The 18,180-nt window shown below is 43.2% G+C and overlaps 1 protein-coding gene across 4 annotated transcripts in view; it reads left to right on the top strand.

The window, feature by feature from the left end:
- cpne5b (copine Vb) overlaps positions 1-18,180 on the top strand; it is a 602,363-nt gene that overhangs the window by 486,877 nt on the left and 97,306 nt on the right. For all 4 annotated transcript variants that reach the window (XM_080209682.1, XM_080209679.1, XM_080209680.1 and 1 more), the window contains 2 exons: positions 12,726-12,772; positions 14,674-14,855. In XM_080209682.1, the coding sequence (XP_080065808.1) occupies positions 12,726-12,772; positions 14,674-14,855 (229 nt within the window). The remainder of the gene's footprint in view (positions 1-12,725; positions 12,773-14,673; positions 14,856-18,180) is intronic.

Below are 18,180 nucleotides of genomic sequence, written 5' to 3'. Positions count from 1 at the left end.
GAGCAAGAAAACAATAATTAGCCATCAGATTCATCAAATAATTCTATGTTTATCACCTCGTTAGAGTGCCTGATCCATAAACAACTGACTCGACAGATACTGCCAAAAATAAATGTGCCGCATCTCATTACATCAGATCGTTGACATGTACAGAAAATAATTCTAAGTATGGAGATTAAATTAATCTTAGGGATAATGAAGAAATTTATATTGGTGAACGAAGGATAAGGAAAACATTCCACTGTTTATTATTAACCAATAAAGCATGTATTTGAAGAATTTTATGAGAGACCTTCCCCAGAAAATTAAGAACCAAGAGGCAGCACTATTGATATGGTTCCCAATTACTAAATAAATCATTTTTATTCTTTCTTATTTTCACCAAACACTAAAATTCTTGCAGTTTGATCAGAAAGAGGATTGGAATTTTTACTGAATGGGAGGTTAGAAACATACAAATCTGAAACTGGAAACAAACTCGCTCACTTTTGATTCGAGTGGAGATGAAGGGTTTTGACTAATTCTTCTCATTATTGAAAGCCAAGACTTCTCATCTGCTGGCTCCCACGCTCTTGTTCACTGTCTCTTATCAGCTCGCCCCTTCTCTCTTCTCGCTGCCATTCACCCTCTCACCCACTGCTCACCCGCTCACTGTCTCTCATGCACTCACCACTTCTTGTGATCTCTCACCGACTCTCACTCTTTCACCATCCCTCACTCACTTGCCCCCTCACTCTCTAGCCCCCTGTAACTCTCTCACCATCTCTAACTCTCTCGCCCCCTCTGACTCTCTCGCCCCCTCTGACTCTCTCGCTGCGTCTGACTCTCTTGCCCCCTCCCACTCTCTCGCCCCCCCCCCACTCTCTGGTCCCTCCTACTCCCTCACCCTGCCTCCACTCTCTCACACCCCCACTCTTTCGCTCCCCCCCCCACCTCTCTCACCCCCACCCCCTCGCACTCTCTCGTGCCCCTCCCCACTCTCTCGGCCCCCCTCCCACTGTCTCGCCCCTCCTACTCCCTCACCTCACCCCCACTCTCTCGCAACCCCTCCCATTCTCTCGCCCCCCCCCCCCCGCAACACTCTCGCCCCCCCCTCCCACTCTCTCACCCCCTCGCAGTCTCTTGCTCCCTCCCTCTCTGGCACCTCTTCCCACTCTCTCGCACCTCCTCCCACTCTCTCGCCCCCCCCCCCCCAACTCTCTCGCCCCCCCCCCCCACCAACTCTCTCGCCTTCCCCCAATTCTCTCGCCCCCCCCCCGATTCGCTCGCCCCCCCCCACTCGCTCGCCCCCTCCTACTCACTCATCCCCCACACACTCTTGCTCCCCCCCACTCTCTCGCCCCCCCCACTCACTCGTCCCCTCCCACCTCATTCACCCTCCCCACTCTCTCACCCCCCCCTCACAACCCCCCCTCTCGTGCCCCTCCCACTCACACCCCCTCCTACTCACTCGCCCTCTCCCACCCTCTCACCCTCCTCCCACTCTCTCACCCCCTCCCACCCTCTCTCACCCTGTACCCCTGCACATTATTTCTATTTAACTAATCATCCAGTGGTCTCTTGAAAGCCTCGATTGAACATGCCTCCACTACACTTCCGCGCACTGCATTCGTGACTCATTGTGTGAATTAAGTTTATCTCGCACCACATTTGTTTCTTTTGCAATTCATTTTAAATTTGCGCCCTCTCACTCTTTATCTTATCAGGGCCCGAGTGTCTGATTCTTGCAAAATTTATACATATATTAGAGAATCTAATTTGAAATGTTGTTATTTTTATATCTGTGCACATTTGAATTGTGAAAGATGGTGTCAGTTACATTCTGAGCTCGCATTTATCCCACATAAGCCTCAACTTGGATTTTGAGACCTGAATATATTGAATAAAATCAATGAAGTAAAAAGGCTGTAATATAATCTAACGATTCACAAAGCATCGTAAATCTTAAGAAAAAAAACTTCAAGCGGTTCCATTAAAGCTATCTGATCCCCATGATAGAGCTAAAACATTGCAATATCCATTCCAACACAGTCAGCAGTCTTTCTAACAACTTGTCCATTGGAACATTTTAACTTAAACGGTGATGTGTTTTTGTTTTGTTTCTGTTCTTGTATGTTTGCAGCGATGGAGGGTGGCAATTAGTTGACTGCAGGTAGTAATATCATAGAAATCATAGCACTCCTACCGTGCAGAAGGACGCCATTCAGCCTATCGAGCCTGCAGTCCCACGCTGCCTCTATCCCCATTACTCCACATATTTAATCCCCTTGACACCAAGGGACAATTTAGCATGGCCAATCAACCTAACCTGCACATCTTTGGGGTGTGGGAGGAAACCGGAGCACCCAAAGGAAACCCACACAGTTACCCAAGGCCGGAATTGAACCCAAGTCTCTGGCACTTTGAGGCAGCAGTGCTAACCACTGTGCCAGGGTGTTGCCCTTGGCACAGAATGCTCCAATGGTTGAGACATTTAATTCTGTGTAGGAACAGGGGCCCTGCAGGGATATTTTAATTCGTCGCATAGATCAGTTCAAGGATCAGTGAAGTATAGTTAGTAAAGAGTTAATCAGCAGCAAATAAAGATGAAGGTGTTTAGCTCCCACACAGCTGAATCACTATTGTTACCACTGAGGAGCTGGGGCTCAGGGAAGCCTTGGAAGCTGTTTACTGGCACCGTGCTGCTGTGATTGAGACGAAGGACTGCCCATGGACAGTGGTGTAATGCCCTGAACAGCCCAGGAGCTGGAATTATGCCTTTGATTTAGATGCTGGATTGTAGTCTTTTGAAACCACTGGGATACAGTCTCAGGAGAAGCGATTGAGGAACCGGGAGATGAACAGTTGTGAGACAGTCTAAATTGGAGCGGCTTTGGAGAACTCAGAAGCTGGATCATCTAAAGAGAAGAGTTGAAATGCCTAGTGAGAGAGACCAGAGTTTTTAAAATTGTGAATTGCTGTGATTTTAAGGTAAGGATAGATAACTTTTTGAACAGTAAAGGAATTAAGGGTTATGGTGAGCGGGCAGGTAAGAGCTGAGTCCATGAAAAGATCAGCCATGATCTTATTGAATGGCGGAGCAGGCTCAAGGGGCCAGATGACCTACTTCTGCTCCTAGTTCTAATGTTCTTTGATCTCTGTTGTCTCCTTGGGTTGCTGAAAAATTCTTGGGATCGGTTTTCTTTATGTCTGCCATTTAATATACAACTTGTGGTGTTTTCAGCCAAGTTTGTCTTTCAATTCATATTCCCGTCATGTTAATTCCGGACATTACAGTATAAGGTAGAGAGTATTTACTGCAGCTTTGACAAAGAGTTATCTGGATTCGAAATGTCAGCTCTTTTCTCTCTTTGCAGATGCTGTCAGACCTACTGAGATTTTCTGACATTTTCTCTTTTGGTTTCAGATTTCAGCATCCGCAGTAATTTGCTTTTATCCAGTAGTTACTGTTTGCTTTGTAGACTAGTACAGAATGAAGTTTCTTTTATTTGTTTAAAACTGTGGAATCTTGTGGCTTTATTCTAATTAATATTTTCATGGGATGTGGTCATCACTGACAAGTCAGCATTTGTTGCCCATCCCTAATTTCTCTTAAACAGAGCATTTAAAAGTCAATCTTGCTGTTGGCCTAGGATCATGTGTAGAATAAGGTAAAGATGGCAAATTTCTTTCTCTAAAGGACATTAATGAATCAGATGGGTTTTTTTGACAATCAATAATTTCACAATCCCATTGCTGGGGCTAACTTTTAATTCCACACTTTATTAATAGCATTCAAATTCCACCAACTACCACGATGGGAATTGAACCCATGTTCCTCGAGGATTAGCCTGGGCCTCTAATTACTAGTCAGTGATGTTACCACTACTCTGCCGAATCCTCCAAATTATTCTCTAAGTAAGCCTGTTGACTGGGTGTTGTGTTGGGATCCGTTAGCTTCTTAGCCGAGAAGGGATCCTGTGAGGGGCAATAACGTTGTTACTTATATATGTACCAACTATTCACAAAGGTTAATAAGACTAACATATAGCTGGAGCCACCCTCTGAGATGTTACTCTGTCTTCTCTCAATGACTGACATCATTGTGACATAACTCCTTTTGCACATGCTCAGTGTGCTGTGAATAGAATTAACCTTTTACAGTGAGAAACTGGGATTTTCAATTTGGTCTGCTTTGAACAAAAGGCTGACAATAAACAAATTTAGTGATCCAGTCTGGAATGGTCAAAAAAACATGCACTTGCTGTGAGTTCCTGGGTTGATGACATTATGACTAGAAAGCCAGAGGGGCAATTTTTCTGATATAAGTAGTCACAGCAGGGCAGCGCAATACAAAAGGAAGAAAATGTTCTTGATTTATATTGGTCCCCAGTTTCCTGGATCATACTTGGGCAGAATTGCACCAAAGCCATCAGTTCCCGTCCAAGCCACTCACCATCCTGACTTGGAAAGATATCATCATTCCTTTGCAGTTGCTGGGCCACAGTCCTAGAATTCCCACTCTAATGATTATTGTGGGTCAACCTACAGAACATGGACTACAGCAATTCAAGAAGGCAGCTCACCACCACCACCTCAAGGGCAGCTAGGGATGGGCAATAAATGCTGGTCAGCCAGCGATGCCCATGTCCCACAAATGAATCAAAATAATTTAAGCCACTGTCAGTGTCAATCTTACTGGCAAGAACATTCCCAAAATTGCCATGGAACTCATTTGCCTGCACTTCAATTTGAAAACCAGCCTAAAACAAGCAGAAATGCAGTGTTAGCAAAATGAGTGATAGTGAATATGTTATCACCCCATGAACTGGTACTTCATTCTCAGAGCTGCTGCTGCTCCTTATCCTCTTCCATTATGCACACCATTCCACCTGGTTAGTTCTCCTGAAGGATGGGAGGTGGGTGGGGTCTGAAACATTTTGGGTGCATTGACATCACTTTGGTTAAACATAATATGTATCTGAGTGAGCAAAAAGGATCAAGGGCGGAATTTTCTCCTCCCATAAGAACATAAGAAATAGGAGCAGGAGTAGGCCATCTAGCCCTTCGAGCCTGCCCCGCCATTCAATAAGATCATGGCTGATCTGAGGTGGATCAGTTCCGCTTTCCCGCCTTCTCCCCTTCTCTCCTAAGATCTGGCTCAAGTGAGAAAAGCCTTAGGTGCGCAGCTGCCTAAGAGAGCTAGCAATGTTAGTGTTCCAGAAAAGGGCACCCCAATCGCTGGGTAAAAAAATGTCAGTCCCTCCGCCGCCAGAGAAACAGAAACCCCATGTGTTCATGGCAACCACACCCCCAGTCCCCATCACCCCATGCACACTGGGAAGCCCCCAGTGTGGAAATGGGGAATGCACCAAAGGTGCTCCCCAGAGGAACCCTGGCACTGCATGGCCAGGCTACCCCTGGGCATATGTCAACTCAGTAAAAAGTCTGACAACACCAGGTTTTAGTCCAACCGATTTATTTGATAATAGACTCACAAGCTTTCGAGGTTTCTCTCTTCGTCAGGTGAATGGAGAGTTCTGGACTAAAACCTGGTGTTGTCAGACTTTTTACTGTGTTTACGCCAGTCCAACGCCGGCATATCCACATCATATGTCAACTCCCCAGGGCTTGGCTGGTACTTACCCTGGACACGATCTCTTCAACTGGCTTATGCTGCTCCGGACCTGTTGTAAATCTTGGGAGAAATCCAAATGTGTAGGAAGTGATACAGCTGGGAAGCCCCATAATGACATGTTAATGTATTTAACTGAGGTTCCTGAACTTTCTGGGCAGGAACCTTGTTAGTGCAATAGCGGGGACTATTTTCAGAATAACTGAATTATGGAAATTTATACTCAGTTACTTACAGATTTCCCACTTGGGGGTGGGGGAGTGGTAAATGATACTGTTGCTTAATAGCTATGCTGGAATGTTTCCAGGAAATTCTGGGCCATTAAGCCAACATGGCTAGTTCAGTTGCAAGATTTTGTTTTGAACTCGAGAGAATTTTCATGCCTGTTGTGATGAGCAAAAAGTGAAATTATCCCACCCACAACGGGTTTGGTGACAGACAGGAGCTAAAAATGTAGTGGGAGTCAAAAAGCCACCGGCATAAACCATGTAGTAATTCTCCCAATGGTAGGTTAATGGCAGTTGGTCATCCTGTTGGATGGTGACGTGAATACAATTTGCATCTCATGAATCCCCATTAAAACAGCTCCTGCCAGCCTCCCTTTCAATCTTGCGTCCAGAAAGGTGTGAAATTACATCAGTCTAAAACTGATTGATGAAGAGTAGCGTGCCCAGGGTGCTCTGCAGCTCATGAGAGACTTCAAAGTGAGTGCAACAAAGCCTTATGCTGCACTGCTCCTGGTGCCAGGGCAGGTTGGTCCTTGCCTCCTTCTCCATCCCAAGCTGGTCTTCATGGACAACACTGCGCTGCTGGACCCATGAACCCTCCTGTGTCACCAAGTCAGATCAGTATAGTATCTGGGTTGGGGAGTACAGGAGTTTCCCTCCCCCCTTGGTGCCACACACCAGTGTCTATCTGGAAGCACTGTGCTGCAGGACGCATGCAACTACCACAACAAAGGTCTGAAGATTGACTGAGGTGGAGTGTGAGGTGAGGCCAGGGTGGATGGCCTGATGAAGATGAAGAGGGCAATATTGAAGGAGTGCTGTGCAAGTAGTGTGGGAGATGGGGGAGGGCTTGCATTGTCAGACAGGAGGGCAAGGAGGTGGACAGAGATGAATTTGATTTGAATTATTATTGGCACGTGTGTTAGTATACAGTTGTTTCTTGCACCCTATACAGAGAAAGCATATCGTACATACAGAAGGAAAGAAGAGAGTGCAGAATGTACCGTTACAGTCACAGTTAGGGTGTAGAGAAAGATCAACTTAATGCAAGGTATGTCCATTCAAAAGTCTGATGGCAGCAGGGACGAAGCTGTTTTTGAGTTGGTTGGTACATGTCCTCAGACTTTTGTATCTTTTTCCTGACAGAAGAAGGTGAGAGAGAGTATGTCCGGAGTGTATGGGGTCCTTAATTATGTTGGCTGCTTTTCCAAGACAATGGGAAGTGTAGATGGAATCAATGGGTAAAAGCTGGTTTGTGTGTTGGATTGGGGTTTGTTCACAACTCTTTGTAGTTTCTTGCAGTCTTGTGCAGAGCAGGAGCCATACCATGTTGTGATACAAGCAGAAAGAATGCTTTCTATGGTGCATCTGTAGAGAGTCGCAACTAGTTTTCTGAGAAAATAGAAAAAAGATAATGAATATAGGGAAAGCCAAAAGAAGCTGGATCCCAAAAAGGCAGCATGAAAATTTCACAAATGGCAGATTAAAGAGACAGCAACAGTTTACTGGAAGGGGATGGTACACTCCAGAGGCAGTGAGTAAAGGTCCAAGTGGGGTAAGGGCACCTCACAGGTGATGGTCTCAGTGGGAGGGTGATTGCATCAAGGAGCAGACTTATTTTGGGGCTGTCAGCCTCTTAGCTCTGGATTGCTGACATCCTGCACAGTCTGGTGAAGGCATAAAAGTATTTAGATGAGAACTTGAAACACCATAGCATACAAGGCTACAGACCAAGTCCTGGAAAATAGGATGAGAATAGATAGTTGCTTGATGGCCAGTGCAGCCACATCAGGTTGAAGGGCATCTTTCTGTGCTGTAAATCTCTATGGCCAGAATCCCCCTCCCTCCCCACCCCCTGCCACCTGCCATGGGAATCTGAGCAGGCAAGGGACAAACAATAGGAAGGTTGGTTGACCTGTAGTGGGATTTTAAGATTTTGGGACGAGTGAGGTTGTAAAATCCTGCCATATGATTCTGATAGGTGGGCTGGGAAGAGTGATGCAAGTGTGCTGGACCAGTGGTTAAATATAGCACCAAGACCTTCAAATCCAGTTAACACTGTTGCCTCGCATCGCCAGGGACCCAGATTCAATTCCGGTCTCGGGTCACTGTGTGGAGGTGTACATTCTCCCCATATTTGCGTGGGTTTCCTCTGGGTGCTCTGGTTTCCTCCCACAGTCTGAAAGATATGCTAGTTAGGTGCTAAATTGTCCCTCAGTGTACCCGAACAAGCACCGGAGTGTGGTGATGAGGGGATTTTCACAGTAATGTCATTGCAGTGTTAATGTTAGCCTACTTGTGATACTAATAAATAAACGTTTTGATGGCAGGCAGATGAATCAGCTGTCAACCCACCAGTGGTTCGGAGAGGAAATCATCTGAGCATAATTAATGAGGTTCTTAGTGCAGATTCTGACCAACGGGAAACGTGCTGCCTGAGCCTCCCGCCACCACACTCGTATACACAGAACTCAGCTTAATATTAAATATTCTGTTTGAATGCTCAGGATCAGATTCCCACCTGCTACGTTAGATACAAGCTTCTATTATCACTGCATTAGCCTCCCAATGTGCCTTTGCCTTACCTTCACAGGCACTTAGAAGTGACATGTTTCATTTTGCACACTAGAAACTTGGTGGCGGTTCTTTCAGTAAAAGCTAATTTGGTATCCAATTAAAAGCAAATTTATGTTGAGGGCATAGGATCACTACGAGGTTGAAGCTGGAACAAATTATTCCAAACTTGGGTTCCTTACAACCAAAAGAGGGAATTGCGTTCAAAGCTCTGGCCAAGAAGTGAAAGACTAAAGTCTTAATTCATTGCACTTTGAATCCTCTGCCAATTGTTATTTCAGATTGTTGCATCATGAACTTTTTTCAGTGAACTTTGCATCAACATTTTGTTTTGTTCACAGTTGACGTCAAGTTGAGAAAGGAAGTATTGATTTTATTTTGACAGAGGCTGTATAAACAAAGCCTAGAATCTGAAGATTGATACTCTACCAAATAAAAAACAATAGTACACATCTCAATATAAACACCAACTGCTGCTGTGTGCCAAAAAAAAATGTAACCCCAAATTTACCAATTTGAATTCAGAATTTGTCAACAAGTTATCTGATGTTGTCAAATAAACAAACCATTAATGGCAGTCCCTCAAAGGAGCTTGCCAAAGTCCTCGAGTAGGCAGAGAGATCGAGAGAGGTTTAAAAAAAGGGGAGAGAAAGGTTAAAAAAAAGGGGCAGAGAAAAGGAGAAAAGCTGCAAAAGATAGGATAAAGTCAGTGCCAGGTAAAAGAAGTAAAAAAGGGTATATAATAGGGTAAGAGAGAAACAGCATTAAGAGGGGGAAAAGAAATCCACACTCCACAAGTACAGTCAGTCATTGATCAGTCGGTTGGTCGATGGATCTGTGGTTGATGAGGGTTTGTGCGCCTTCTTGAGCTGGCTTCTTGCTCTTGCATCTTTGACCTTTGTTATCTGCCCTCCTTTGAAACCAACTACAGCTTAGTGAAGCAGACGTCACCATCATTGGAGTCCCATGCACTGTCTTCCCAGCTGTTGAGGTCAAAACACAGTATCATTCTGCTGTCATATCCAGTAATACAGCTGAACATGGTAGCAAAATAGTCAGTGGCTTGCTGTGAATGTCAAATTGTCCGTCATGTTAGGTTTAAGATGTTCAGTCATAAAATGCCAGTAATAGCAATTTTCAGAGTAATATTTGGTAGGAAAGATGATCTAAGGAAAGAAGAAGCAAAGCACAACAAAGAGAGAGAGAGAGACAAAGAATTTAAATGAAGAAAGGTAGAAAGGAGGTAAAGAGTCAACCAAAGACAAAATAGGTCAAGACAGAGAGAAACTGAAATGAAAACAGCATTCATGTGTAACAGAGTGAATATATTTACTTACCATGGGCAACAGTTGAAGAGTTCGACAAGTTCTTAAAATCTAATGTCTGAATGCATTTCCCATCTGTACAATTGTGTCAGTTTGTTATAATATTTCTTGTGTCAACTTTTCTACTAGAAATTCCAAAACTCAGATTTATGTTGAGGAGAACCCAGTGGAAGCTGGTCAGTAGGGTATTTAATCTGGCCATTAGGTTCACACAATTCTCGCAAAACGTTTCCCACTTTTTCCAGAGCTATTTGTTATTTTAGGATTGAAATTTCCAGTGTCCAAGATAAAGGATTAGCCAAGATTAAAACCTCAAATAATTACATATCTTGCAATGGGGAAATGAACACACATTAACAGACAAGCCCAGAAAACTGCCCGCATTTCCTTGTTTTAAAAAATTACTTTTGAGTCAAACTTCTTTTAGAAAGTGCTGGACCTCCAGTGGGGGTGGTTTGGCATGTAACTGGATACCCTATTTAAATAGCAGCTAGGCGCCAGAGTAGAATAGGGCCAGGAAGCACTGAAATTGCATATACGTTGACTTGAGAACCATTTGTTGTTATGCCAATCGCATCTTTTCTCATTCCCTGTTAGATTTTTACCTTCACCTAGGCAGTAATGTGCAGAACCAATTGTATTCCATCTTCTTTAAGTACCATTCCCATCCCAAAGAAAAATCACATTCAACCACTCTCATTGTATAATACCTCCACATCCAACTTCTCCCCCTTCCAACCTTCTCCCCCCTCCAGCTCTTTCCCTCCTCCAGCTCCTTCTCCCTCCAGCCGCCTGCCCCCCCCCACAACCTTCGCCTCCCCCTCCAACCTTGCCCCCCTTCCAACCTCACATATCTCTACTCCTGAACATGTTGTCTCCTCCTAAATCTGTGCCCATCATTGTTGGATGTGTAAATTTCAACCCTCCAGAGAGTTAGAACTCTTTCCACAAGAGTGAATAATACATCCAAATTGCAAACCAGCACTTGGTTTCTTTTGCTGGTTCCTTTTCCCCATTCTTTTTTGGAGCTTCTATGGTGAGTGATACCTTCCTTCTCCAACATTACACTTTTCCAGCACCTAGCTCAGTAGTTTGTTTTCACTTGATTCCAACCTTGTATATCTAACCATGAACAGAAGAAGCTTCTTTAAAGGAACACTGAGTTGAGAAACATCTGCAGCAATGTCCTGGAACTGAAATGATTGGCCTTCCACAATTAGCACCATCTTCCTTTATGCTAATTATGACTGCAGTCAGTGGAAAGATTTCCCCCAATTCCCACTGCATTCAACTTTCCTATGGTTCCTTGGTGTCACCCTCAATCAAAGATTATCTTGAAGTCAAGGGCAGTAGTTTGACAGAACCAAGTGGTCTAACAAGTCATTTTCAAGGCCATTGAAGAGTTAACTGCTTGGAGTCACACATAGGCCAGACCAGATAAGGACAACAGATTTCCCTCCCTAAAGGACACTGGTGAACCAGATAGTTTTTTTCTTAAACTATTACTGATAGCAGTTTTTCAACACAGATTTATTAACTGCATTTAAATTTCGCCAAGCTACTGTGGTAGGAATTGAACTGAAGCCACCAGATTATTAGTCTAGGCCTCCAGAATGCTAGTCCAGTAACATATTTACTATGCTGCCATTCATTTACTCATTATATTGTATTCGTTGACTGAGCTGGCTCCTGGTTAAGCAATGCCTTGATTTTTAACATTCCAAACCTTGCTATCTCTGTATCTTCTTGCAGCCCCATAACTCTCCTCTAGGAGGCTTTAGTTCTGGCCTCCTAAGCATCTCTGATTTTAATCGATTCACCATTGGTGACCATGTTTTTAGCTGTTAAACTTTAGAATTCCTCCCTGAACCTATAGAATCCCTGCAGCGTGAAAGAGGCCATTCGGCCTATCAGGTCTGCACTGGCCCTCCAAAAGAACATTTTACCCAGATGCTCCTCTCTGCCCTATCCCCATAACATGTGCACTTACCATGGCTAATCCATCAAATTTACCCGTCTTTTGACACTGAGGCAATTTAGCATGGCTAATTCACCTAATCTGTACGTCTATCTGTCTGTCTACTTTTCATTCCTTCAAAATTCTCCTCAGTGTTTTGGGACCATATTTTGTATGACATAATCTTGTGGAGCACCTTAGGAAGTTTAAATGCATTAAAGGTGCTGTACGAATATATGATTTTTTAGAATGATTTTGAATGCAATGGTATGCCTGAAAGTTGATTCTACATGTCAATTAATCTTTGGATGAATATTTTCTTCCTGATGTCTATCTTAATAGTGCCTTATTTTAGATTGAATCTATGTTTCATGGTTTTACATCTGCAGTTTGATCTATATCTTTCTAGCAGAACTTCTTCGATACACCTAACACTCTTGTATATGTCTATAAGATCACTTTGCAAACTCATTTTGTTTCAGGCTGAAAAAACCTCATATTTTTCTGGTCTTTTCTCATAACTCTATTGCTGACACTGAGAATTAATCTTGTGCCTCTTCTCTGTACTGCCTTCAGCATTTGGATATTTCTTGTGTTTTTTTGGACTCTAACTGGATGCAGTATTGATGTTTCAGTGTTACTGTTGTGTTATAAAATTTGATCATTACCCCTGACAAAAGATATAGGTCAATGTAGTTCAATATATTTGGACTTTGATTTCTGCCCTGGATTGTGCTGAAGTGTTTCACATCGACTCTCCTAAAGCATATCTACTTAACGTCCTGCAAGTAGCAATGAGATAAATGGTCAGTAATCTTTTCTTTCGTGGTGTTTCTTTCATCAAGAGTGTTGACCAAGATCATGATGGGTTCCTGTTCTTCTGAAAGATAACATTAAACTAGACATAAACCATCGGAATCGGCCAATGAGTGTTCAGTTGATCGATAATGAAGCAAAAAACTGACAACAGAATCGTGTTCAAGAAATATATTTGAGATCAAATTTTATCTCTCTGTTTAACCTTGCAGAACACAGATAAATTTTACCGTGGCTATTGACTTTACAGCTTCTAATGGTAAGTGCTTAAGCCTCTACTACTTTTGGGATTTGCATTACTTACATAGGTGGACTACAGGTTATTGATTTATGGCATCAATAAAACAATTAACAGTTTTTCCATCGACTTATTAGACATTAAGTTGTACCAAAAATCACATCATGCTTTAGAATGCCTTCAAACTGAAAAGAAAACACAATTTGCTGTTTTTTCATATTGATTCTGTAATTCATTTATACTGTTTGTACAGTTTCCTGAGCTTCATTGGAAAGATGCTGTTTAGTACAATTAAACAGTAAGAGAAAAGAGTAAAGGATCGATGTCAATGCAAAGAACACGATAGAGTGAATAACAGAGTTTAAACAGAACATGGTTGCTTTTCTAATTCTAGTGACTTACTAAAGTAAATTTTGGCAGTGATAAGGGAACCCTGTTTAAAACTATTTGCTGACAACAACATGTTTTGCTTGATAAATTACGTTGATGATCCCAGTGACAAGGAAATTCCCAGCAATGATATTTTATTTGAATAGTGTAATTGAAGTAATTACCCAGAACCTTGAGTAAAGATTATCTGTTGGTAGACTTGATAGGAATAGTGTCTGCTGTTGTAAATTTCCACATGGTCAGAACTTACTCCATGCATGCAAAGTACAGGAAAAGTGAGTTTTCTTAGATCACTGGCCAGCAGGAGGGCTCTCCAGAAGAAATGAGTCCTTATCCCTTCGTTCATGCCCTCTCCAGTTAAAGGCATCTATGGGCAGAAATTTCAGTGCTAGGGAAGTGATGGCCTAGTTGTATTATTGCTAAATTATTAATTCAGGAAACTCAGCTAATGTTCAGGGAGACCCAGGTTCAAATCCCATCACAACAGATGGTGAAATTTGAATTCAATAAAAAACATCTGGAATTAAGAGTTATGATGCCCATGAAACCATTGTTGATTGTCGGAAAAACCCACCTGGTTCACTAATGTCCTTTAAGAAAGGAAATCTGCCGTCCTTACCTGGTCTGGCCTACACATAACTCCAGAGCCACAGCAATGTGGTTGGCTCTCAACTGTCCCCTGAACAAGGGCAAGTTGGGATGAGCAATAAATACTGGCCAGCGATGCCCATGTCCCACGAATGAATAAAAAAGAAATTCCTTGAGGATTCTACCAAATAATCACTGGTGACAGAATTTTCCTAAAAAAAAGAGCAAAGTGACAGGTTCTGACCGAAATCTGGCATTTTTCTCCTCAGAAACCCACCAACTTTTCACTCCAGATCTTCTGACACCCTCTCAAAAAAAAAGGAGGGCATGCTTTGTACCATCAGGTGGGGCTTGTTAGAGCTGGCAAGGCCGGATCCACAGAGCTCAGGATGTCCCTTTTAAAGAGTGCCCCAATCTCAAAGTCAGAGTAAAGGCCCCACTCCAGCACCCTCCCATGGATATTGTGATTCCTTGCAGACAAGGAGAACACCTACACAACCCCAGAAAACTGAAGGCCAAGCTCCTCTATCCCTCTCCCACCCCCATATGTGATAGTACGCAGGAATCAAGGTGGCCAACCCCAGAACCCCCACCCCTCTCACACCCACCTCCATCACAATGCAGGCTTTGTACAGAGCTTAACGACAATCTTACCTACTCTGTTTTCAGCTTACAACTCTGTTCTGATAGACATTAAGCCATACAAGTGACCTGTACTCGTGAATCAGGCTGGATAGGATGCTTTTGGATTCACTGTATTTTAGTCACAAGCAAATCTGTCTGAACAAAGAGTAAACATGCTATTTATTAATGTTGATATACTTCAGTATAATTTCATAAATATAGTTAAATAATGCACCCAATGGCCACAATAAGTAAACCATTGCGTCATCAAATGAGAGGATTTTTAATAGACTGTTTTTCTTTTCTGTTTGCTTTATCAGGAAATCCATCTCAGTCCACATCACTGCACTATATGAATCCTTACCAGATGAATGCATACGCAATGGCATTAAAAGCAGTGGGTGAAATCATTCAGGACTATGACAGTGATAAGATGTTTCCAGCTTTGGGGTTTGGAGCTAAACTGCCGCCTGATGGAAGAGTTTCGCATGAGTTTGCCTTGGTAATATATTTTATTGTGCGATTTTTGCAATGTAGGACATAATAGGAAGAAAGAAATGCGAAACATGGGTGGGGCAGATCAGACATTGCAATTTATCATTACTTTTCTTTGCAGGCCTTATAACCCTGTGGCAGGAAGTAAGAAATATGAGCAGGAGTAGGCCTCACAAGTGCTCAAGGGCACTGCCCAACTCAGTGAGATTGTGACTGGTCTTCTGCATTAACTTCACTTTTCTTGTCCTTTTCCCCCTAAACAAAAGGACACATTTTTGAACACACAATGAGACCCATTCAGAGAGTGATGCTTGCATGATGGAGAATACTTGATCCTTGTGAGCATGGATTTCCCATTGCAAGAGTGCAAGTTACCCTCAGATCATTAAGCAATCTCAACTGCAGCATCAGAGGGATGCACCAAGTACATCTCGGATTGCCAAGCCTGGTTAGATGTCTTCCTGGAGGTTTTAATCACATATGCTATCGGGGAGGGTGATTGTCCACAATTAACAGATATTGAATTTAACGATAGCATTCCAGCATTTAGCTATAGCATTCCAGAAGTGAAGACATTTCAATAGGACTTCATTGGCTCTAAAGCACTTCAGGGTGTTGAGATAACGTTCTCACTTATGGGTGAGTGTGAAGCTAGGGGCCTTCAATATAAGGTAGTCAATAATCATCAAAATTCAGCACAAGTATCTTCATCCAAAAAGTGGTAAAGCTGTGGAGTGCACTACCACAAAGAACAGTTCAAGCAAATAGCATAGATGCATTAAGAGGAAACTGAATATGCATACGAGGAAACTACGAGTTGGAGATGCCGGTGTTAGACTGGGGTGGGCACAGTAAGAAGTCTCACAACACCAGGTTAAAGTTCAACAGGTTTATTTGGAATCACGAGCTTTCAGAGCATTGCTCCTTTATCAGGTAAGGAAGCTGGGAATATAAAGATCTGCTGATAGGATTCGATAAACAGGTGTAAATGTTGACATAAATAAGTTGCATTAGATGGTTTGTTCCTGTGCTGTAGATTCTGTGTAACCATGTGAAGAGCTCTATATAAATGTAAGTTCTTTCTTTTGGTCAATTTTGCGAAACCCTCTATTGAATGTCATTGCTCACTCTGAGCCTAAGAGAAAGAATGTTGCTCACTTGCAGGACTGAGTTGGGTATTGGGAAACTTTGCCAGAGGGTGAAAGTGAAAATTAGAAACATTTACTACTCTTTCATGTCCTGGCTGCAGGTTTATGATAGACATTGGTAGAAGCCTCAGGGCAGATCAGTGATACAGACTGGCCGCTGAGAATATGAACAGAAAATAAATTCAGTTAAGAATGGGGGGGGGTGAGGAAAAGGGAATATTTCCATATTTCAGTTTCTGATACAATTCCCAAACTTAGAATCATTATCGTATGTTTTCCTGAAGGGGAAATATCATTGATAATGTTGTCATATTTGACAATGAGGATAGCGGGATTCTGTTCTTCAACTGTTTGCTGAGATTAACGAAGCAAAGTGCACTGAAACCTTAAGATTTCATTTGGGAGATTGTATTCAGTTTAATTTTAGCTGCTGATGAAGTTTTCTCATTTGCTTATGACAGTTAATTCTGAGGCTAATTGTTTGTTGAAAGCCCGTCCATTTTTTATAACCACAGCATTCATGATGAGACTCAAACAGTAAGCCTGTGGTGTTATGACAAAGTCCAAATTCTTGGTCTGCCGAGTCTTGAGCTGAAATGTTGCTGGCACGTCAAGGACTCCGCTGCCAGGAACAAACGTGGGTTCTGTGCCATTGTAACGAATGTTGGGACTGCCGAGAGGATTTTACCAGCCATGGCCAATTAAGAAACCTACACCGGGACTACCATCCTATTCGTCCTCCCTCAAGATTGCTGGCCCAATTAGAAAGCTAGCAACTCAGGATCTCCACTAGAATGGGATCCATGTTAAGACTCTATCAAAGAGCCAGTAAGACTTCTATTTTACCATGCCAGGGCCAGCTGTGCAGCCTGGCAATCAAAGGGATGAACCCTCCAAGGATGACATTGAAGCCACCATTGTCCTTCCGTGGAACATGGAGACTCTGTGAAAGAATGCCTCCCTCCCCCAACCCCATCCAGAATTCTGCTGGGAGCTGGAGAACCCTGCTTCAGTCAGCATGAAGTAGAGTATGCTAAGAGCAAATCTTTATTAACAACTAATAACTACGTATGTATTTAGAGGGTGACATAGTGGCATAATGATTAGCACCTCTGCCTCACAGCGCCAGGGACCCAGGTTCAATTTCAGCGTGGATGATTGTCTGTGTAAAGTTTGCATGTTATCCCTATGCTTGCTCGGTTTCCTCCAGGTACTCAGGTTTCCTCCCACACTCCAACAATGTGTAGGTTAGGTGAATTGGCCACGGTAAATTGACCCTTAGAGTTGGGGGATTAGTAGAGTTAAGTACATAGGCTGAAGGGGATAGGGCCTGGGTGGGATTGTGGTTGGTGCAGGCCTGATGGGCCGAATGGCTTCCTTCTGCACAGTCGTGAAATTTTCCCGTCCCATCCGCCACAGGAATCGTAGCGGGCAGGACATGGACCATGCAAAGGTCCGTTAACCTTGTGCGGGATTTTCCAGTCTTGGGGCAAGCGTGGCTGGAAAATCATGCCCTCAGGCTTTACCCATCTCTAGACTTGCCCTGCCTCTGGGTTATGTGCTTTTATACATCATTGTGTGGACAGTACTGGTACTCAGTCTTGAATTAACTCTTTTTTTACCAGACTCTGCTACTGCAGGAAGCTGCCTCGATGTATATGTCAGCCTCCCCATGCTGTGTATGCGGTCAGGCGGGTGGGGGGGGGAGAGGAGGAGTAAGGTTCAACCATCCGTTTGAGTGCCAATACTATGCCAACAGTAGTGTGAAGTGTCCATTAATAGGCCAGTTAATTTGACAATTTGGCAGAACCTGACCATAAACAAATTAACTGTGAATGCCACTCATTGCTATTTTGGATGCCATTGGCTGCCACATTACAATGCTGTCTACAATTTTTTTAATTGTCTCTGCAACTTATTGGGATGTTCTGCGAACAATGAAAAGATGTCAGTGGAAAATTCTCGCAAAACAATTCTAAGTGTCAAATTTGCATAAAAACTGGAGTCAATACTGCTCTCTTTTTCAGCGGGATTTTCAAAATGAATCTCCCACACTCTGCACTGCCTCAGCGTGAATCACACTGAAATTCAGTAGGCAGGGCCTAGTCCCACTGGAGAGGCTGACAGCATAATGCTGAACAAGCCACTGCGGATACGCCGGTCTGTCAGCGCTGAGATTGGCAT

This window comes from Carcharhinus amblyrhynchos, chromosome 22 (genome assembly GCF_965287045.1).
Source record: "Carcharhinus amblyrhynchos chromosome 22, sCarAmb.v2.hapA, whole genome shotgun sequence".
Taxonomy (NCBI): Eukaryota; Metazoa; Chordata; class Chondrichthyes; order Carcharhiniformes; family Carcharhinidae; genus Carcharhinus; species Carcharhinus amblyrhynchos.
Note: the sequence above shows the minus strand (reverse complement) of the source record. Positions and strands in the feature narration are given on the sequence as shown.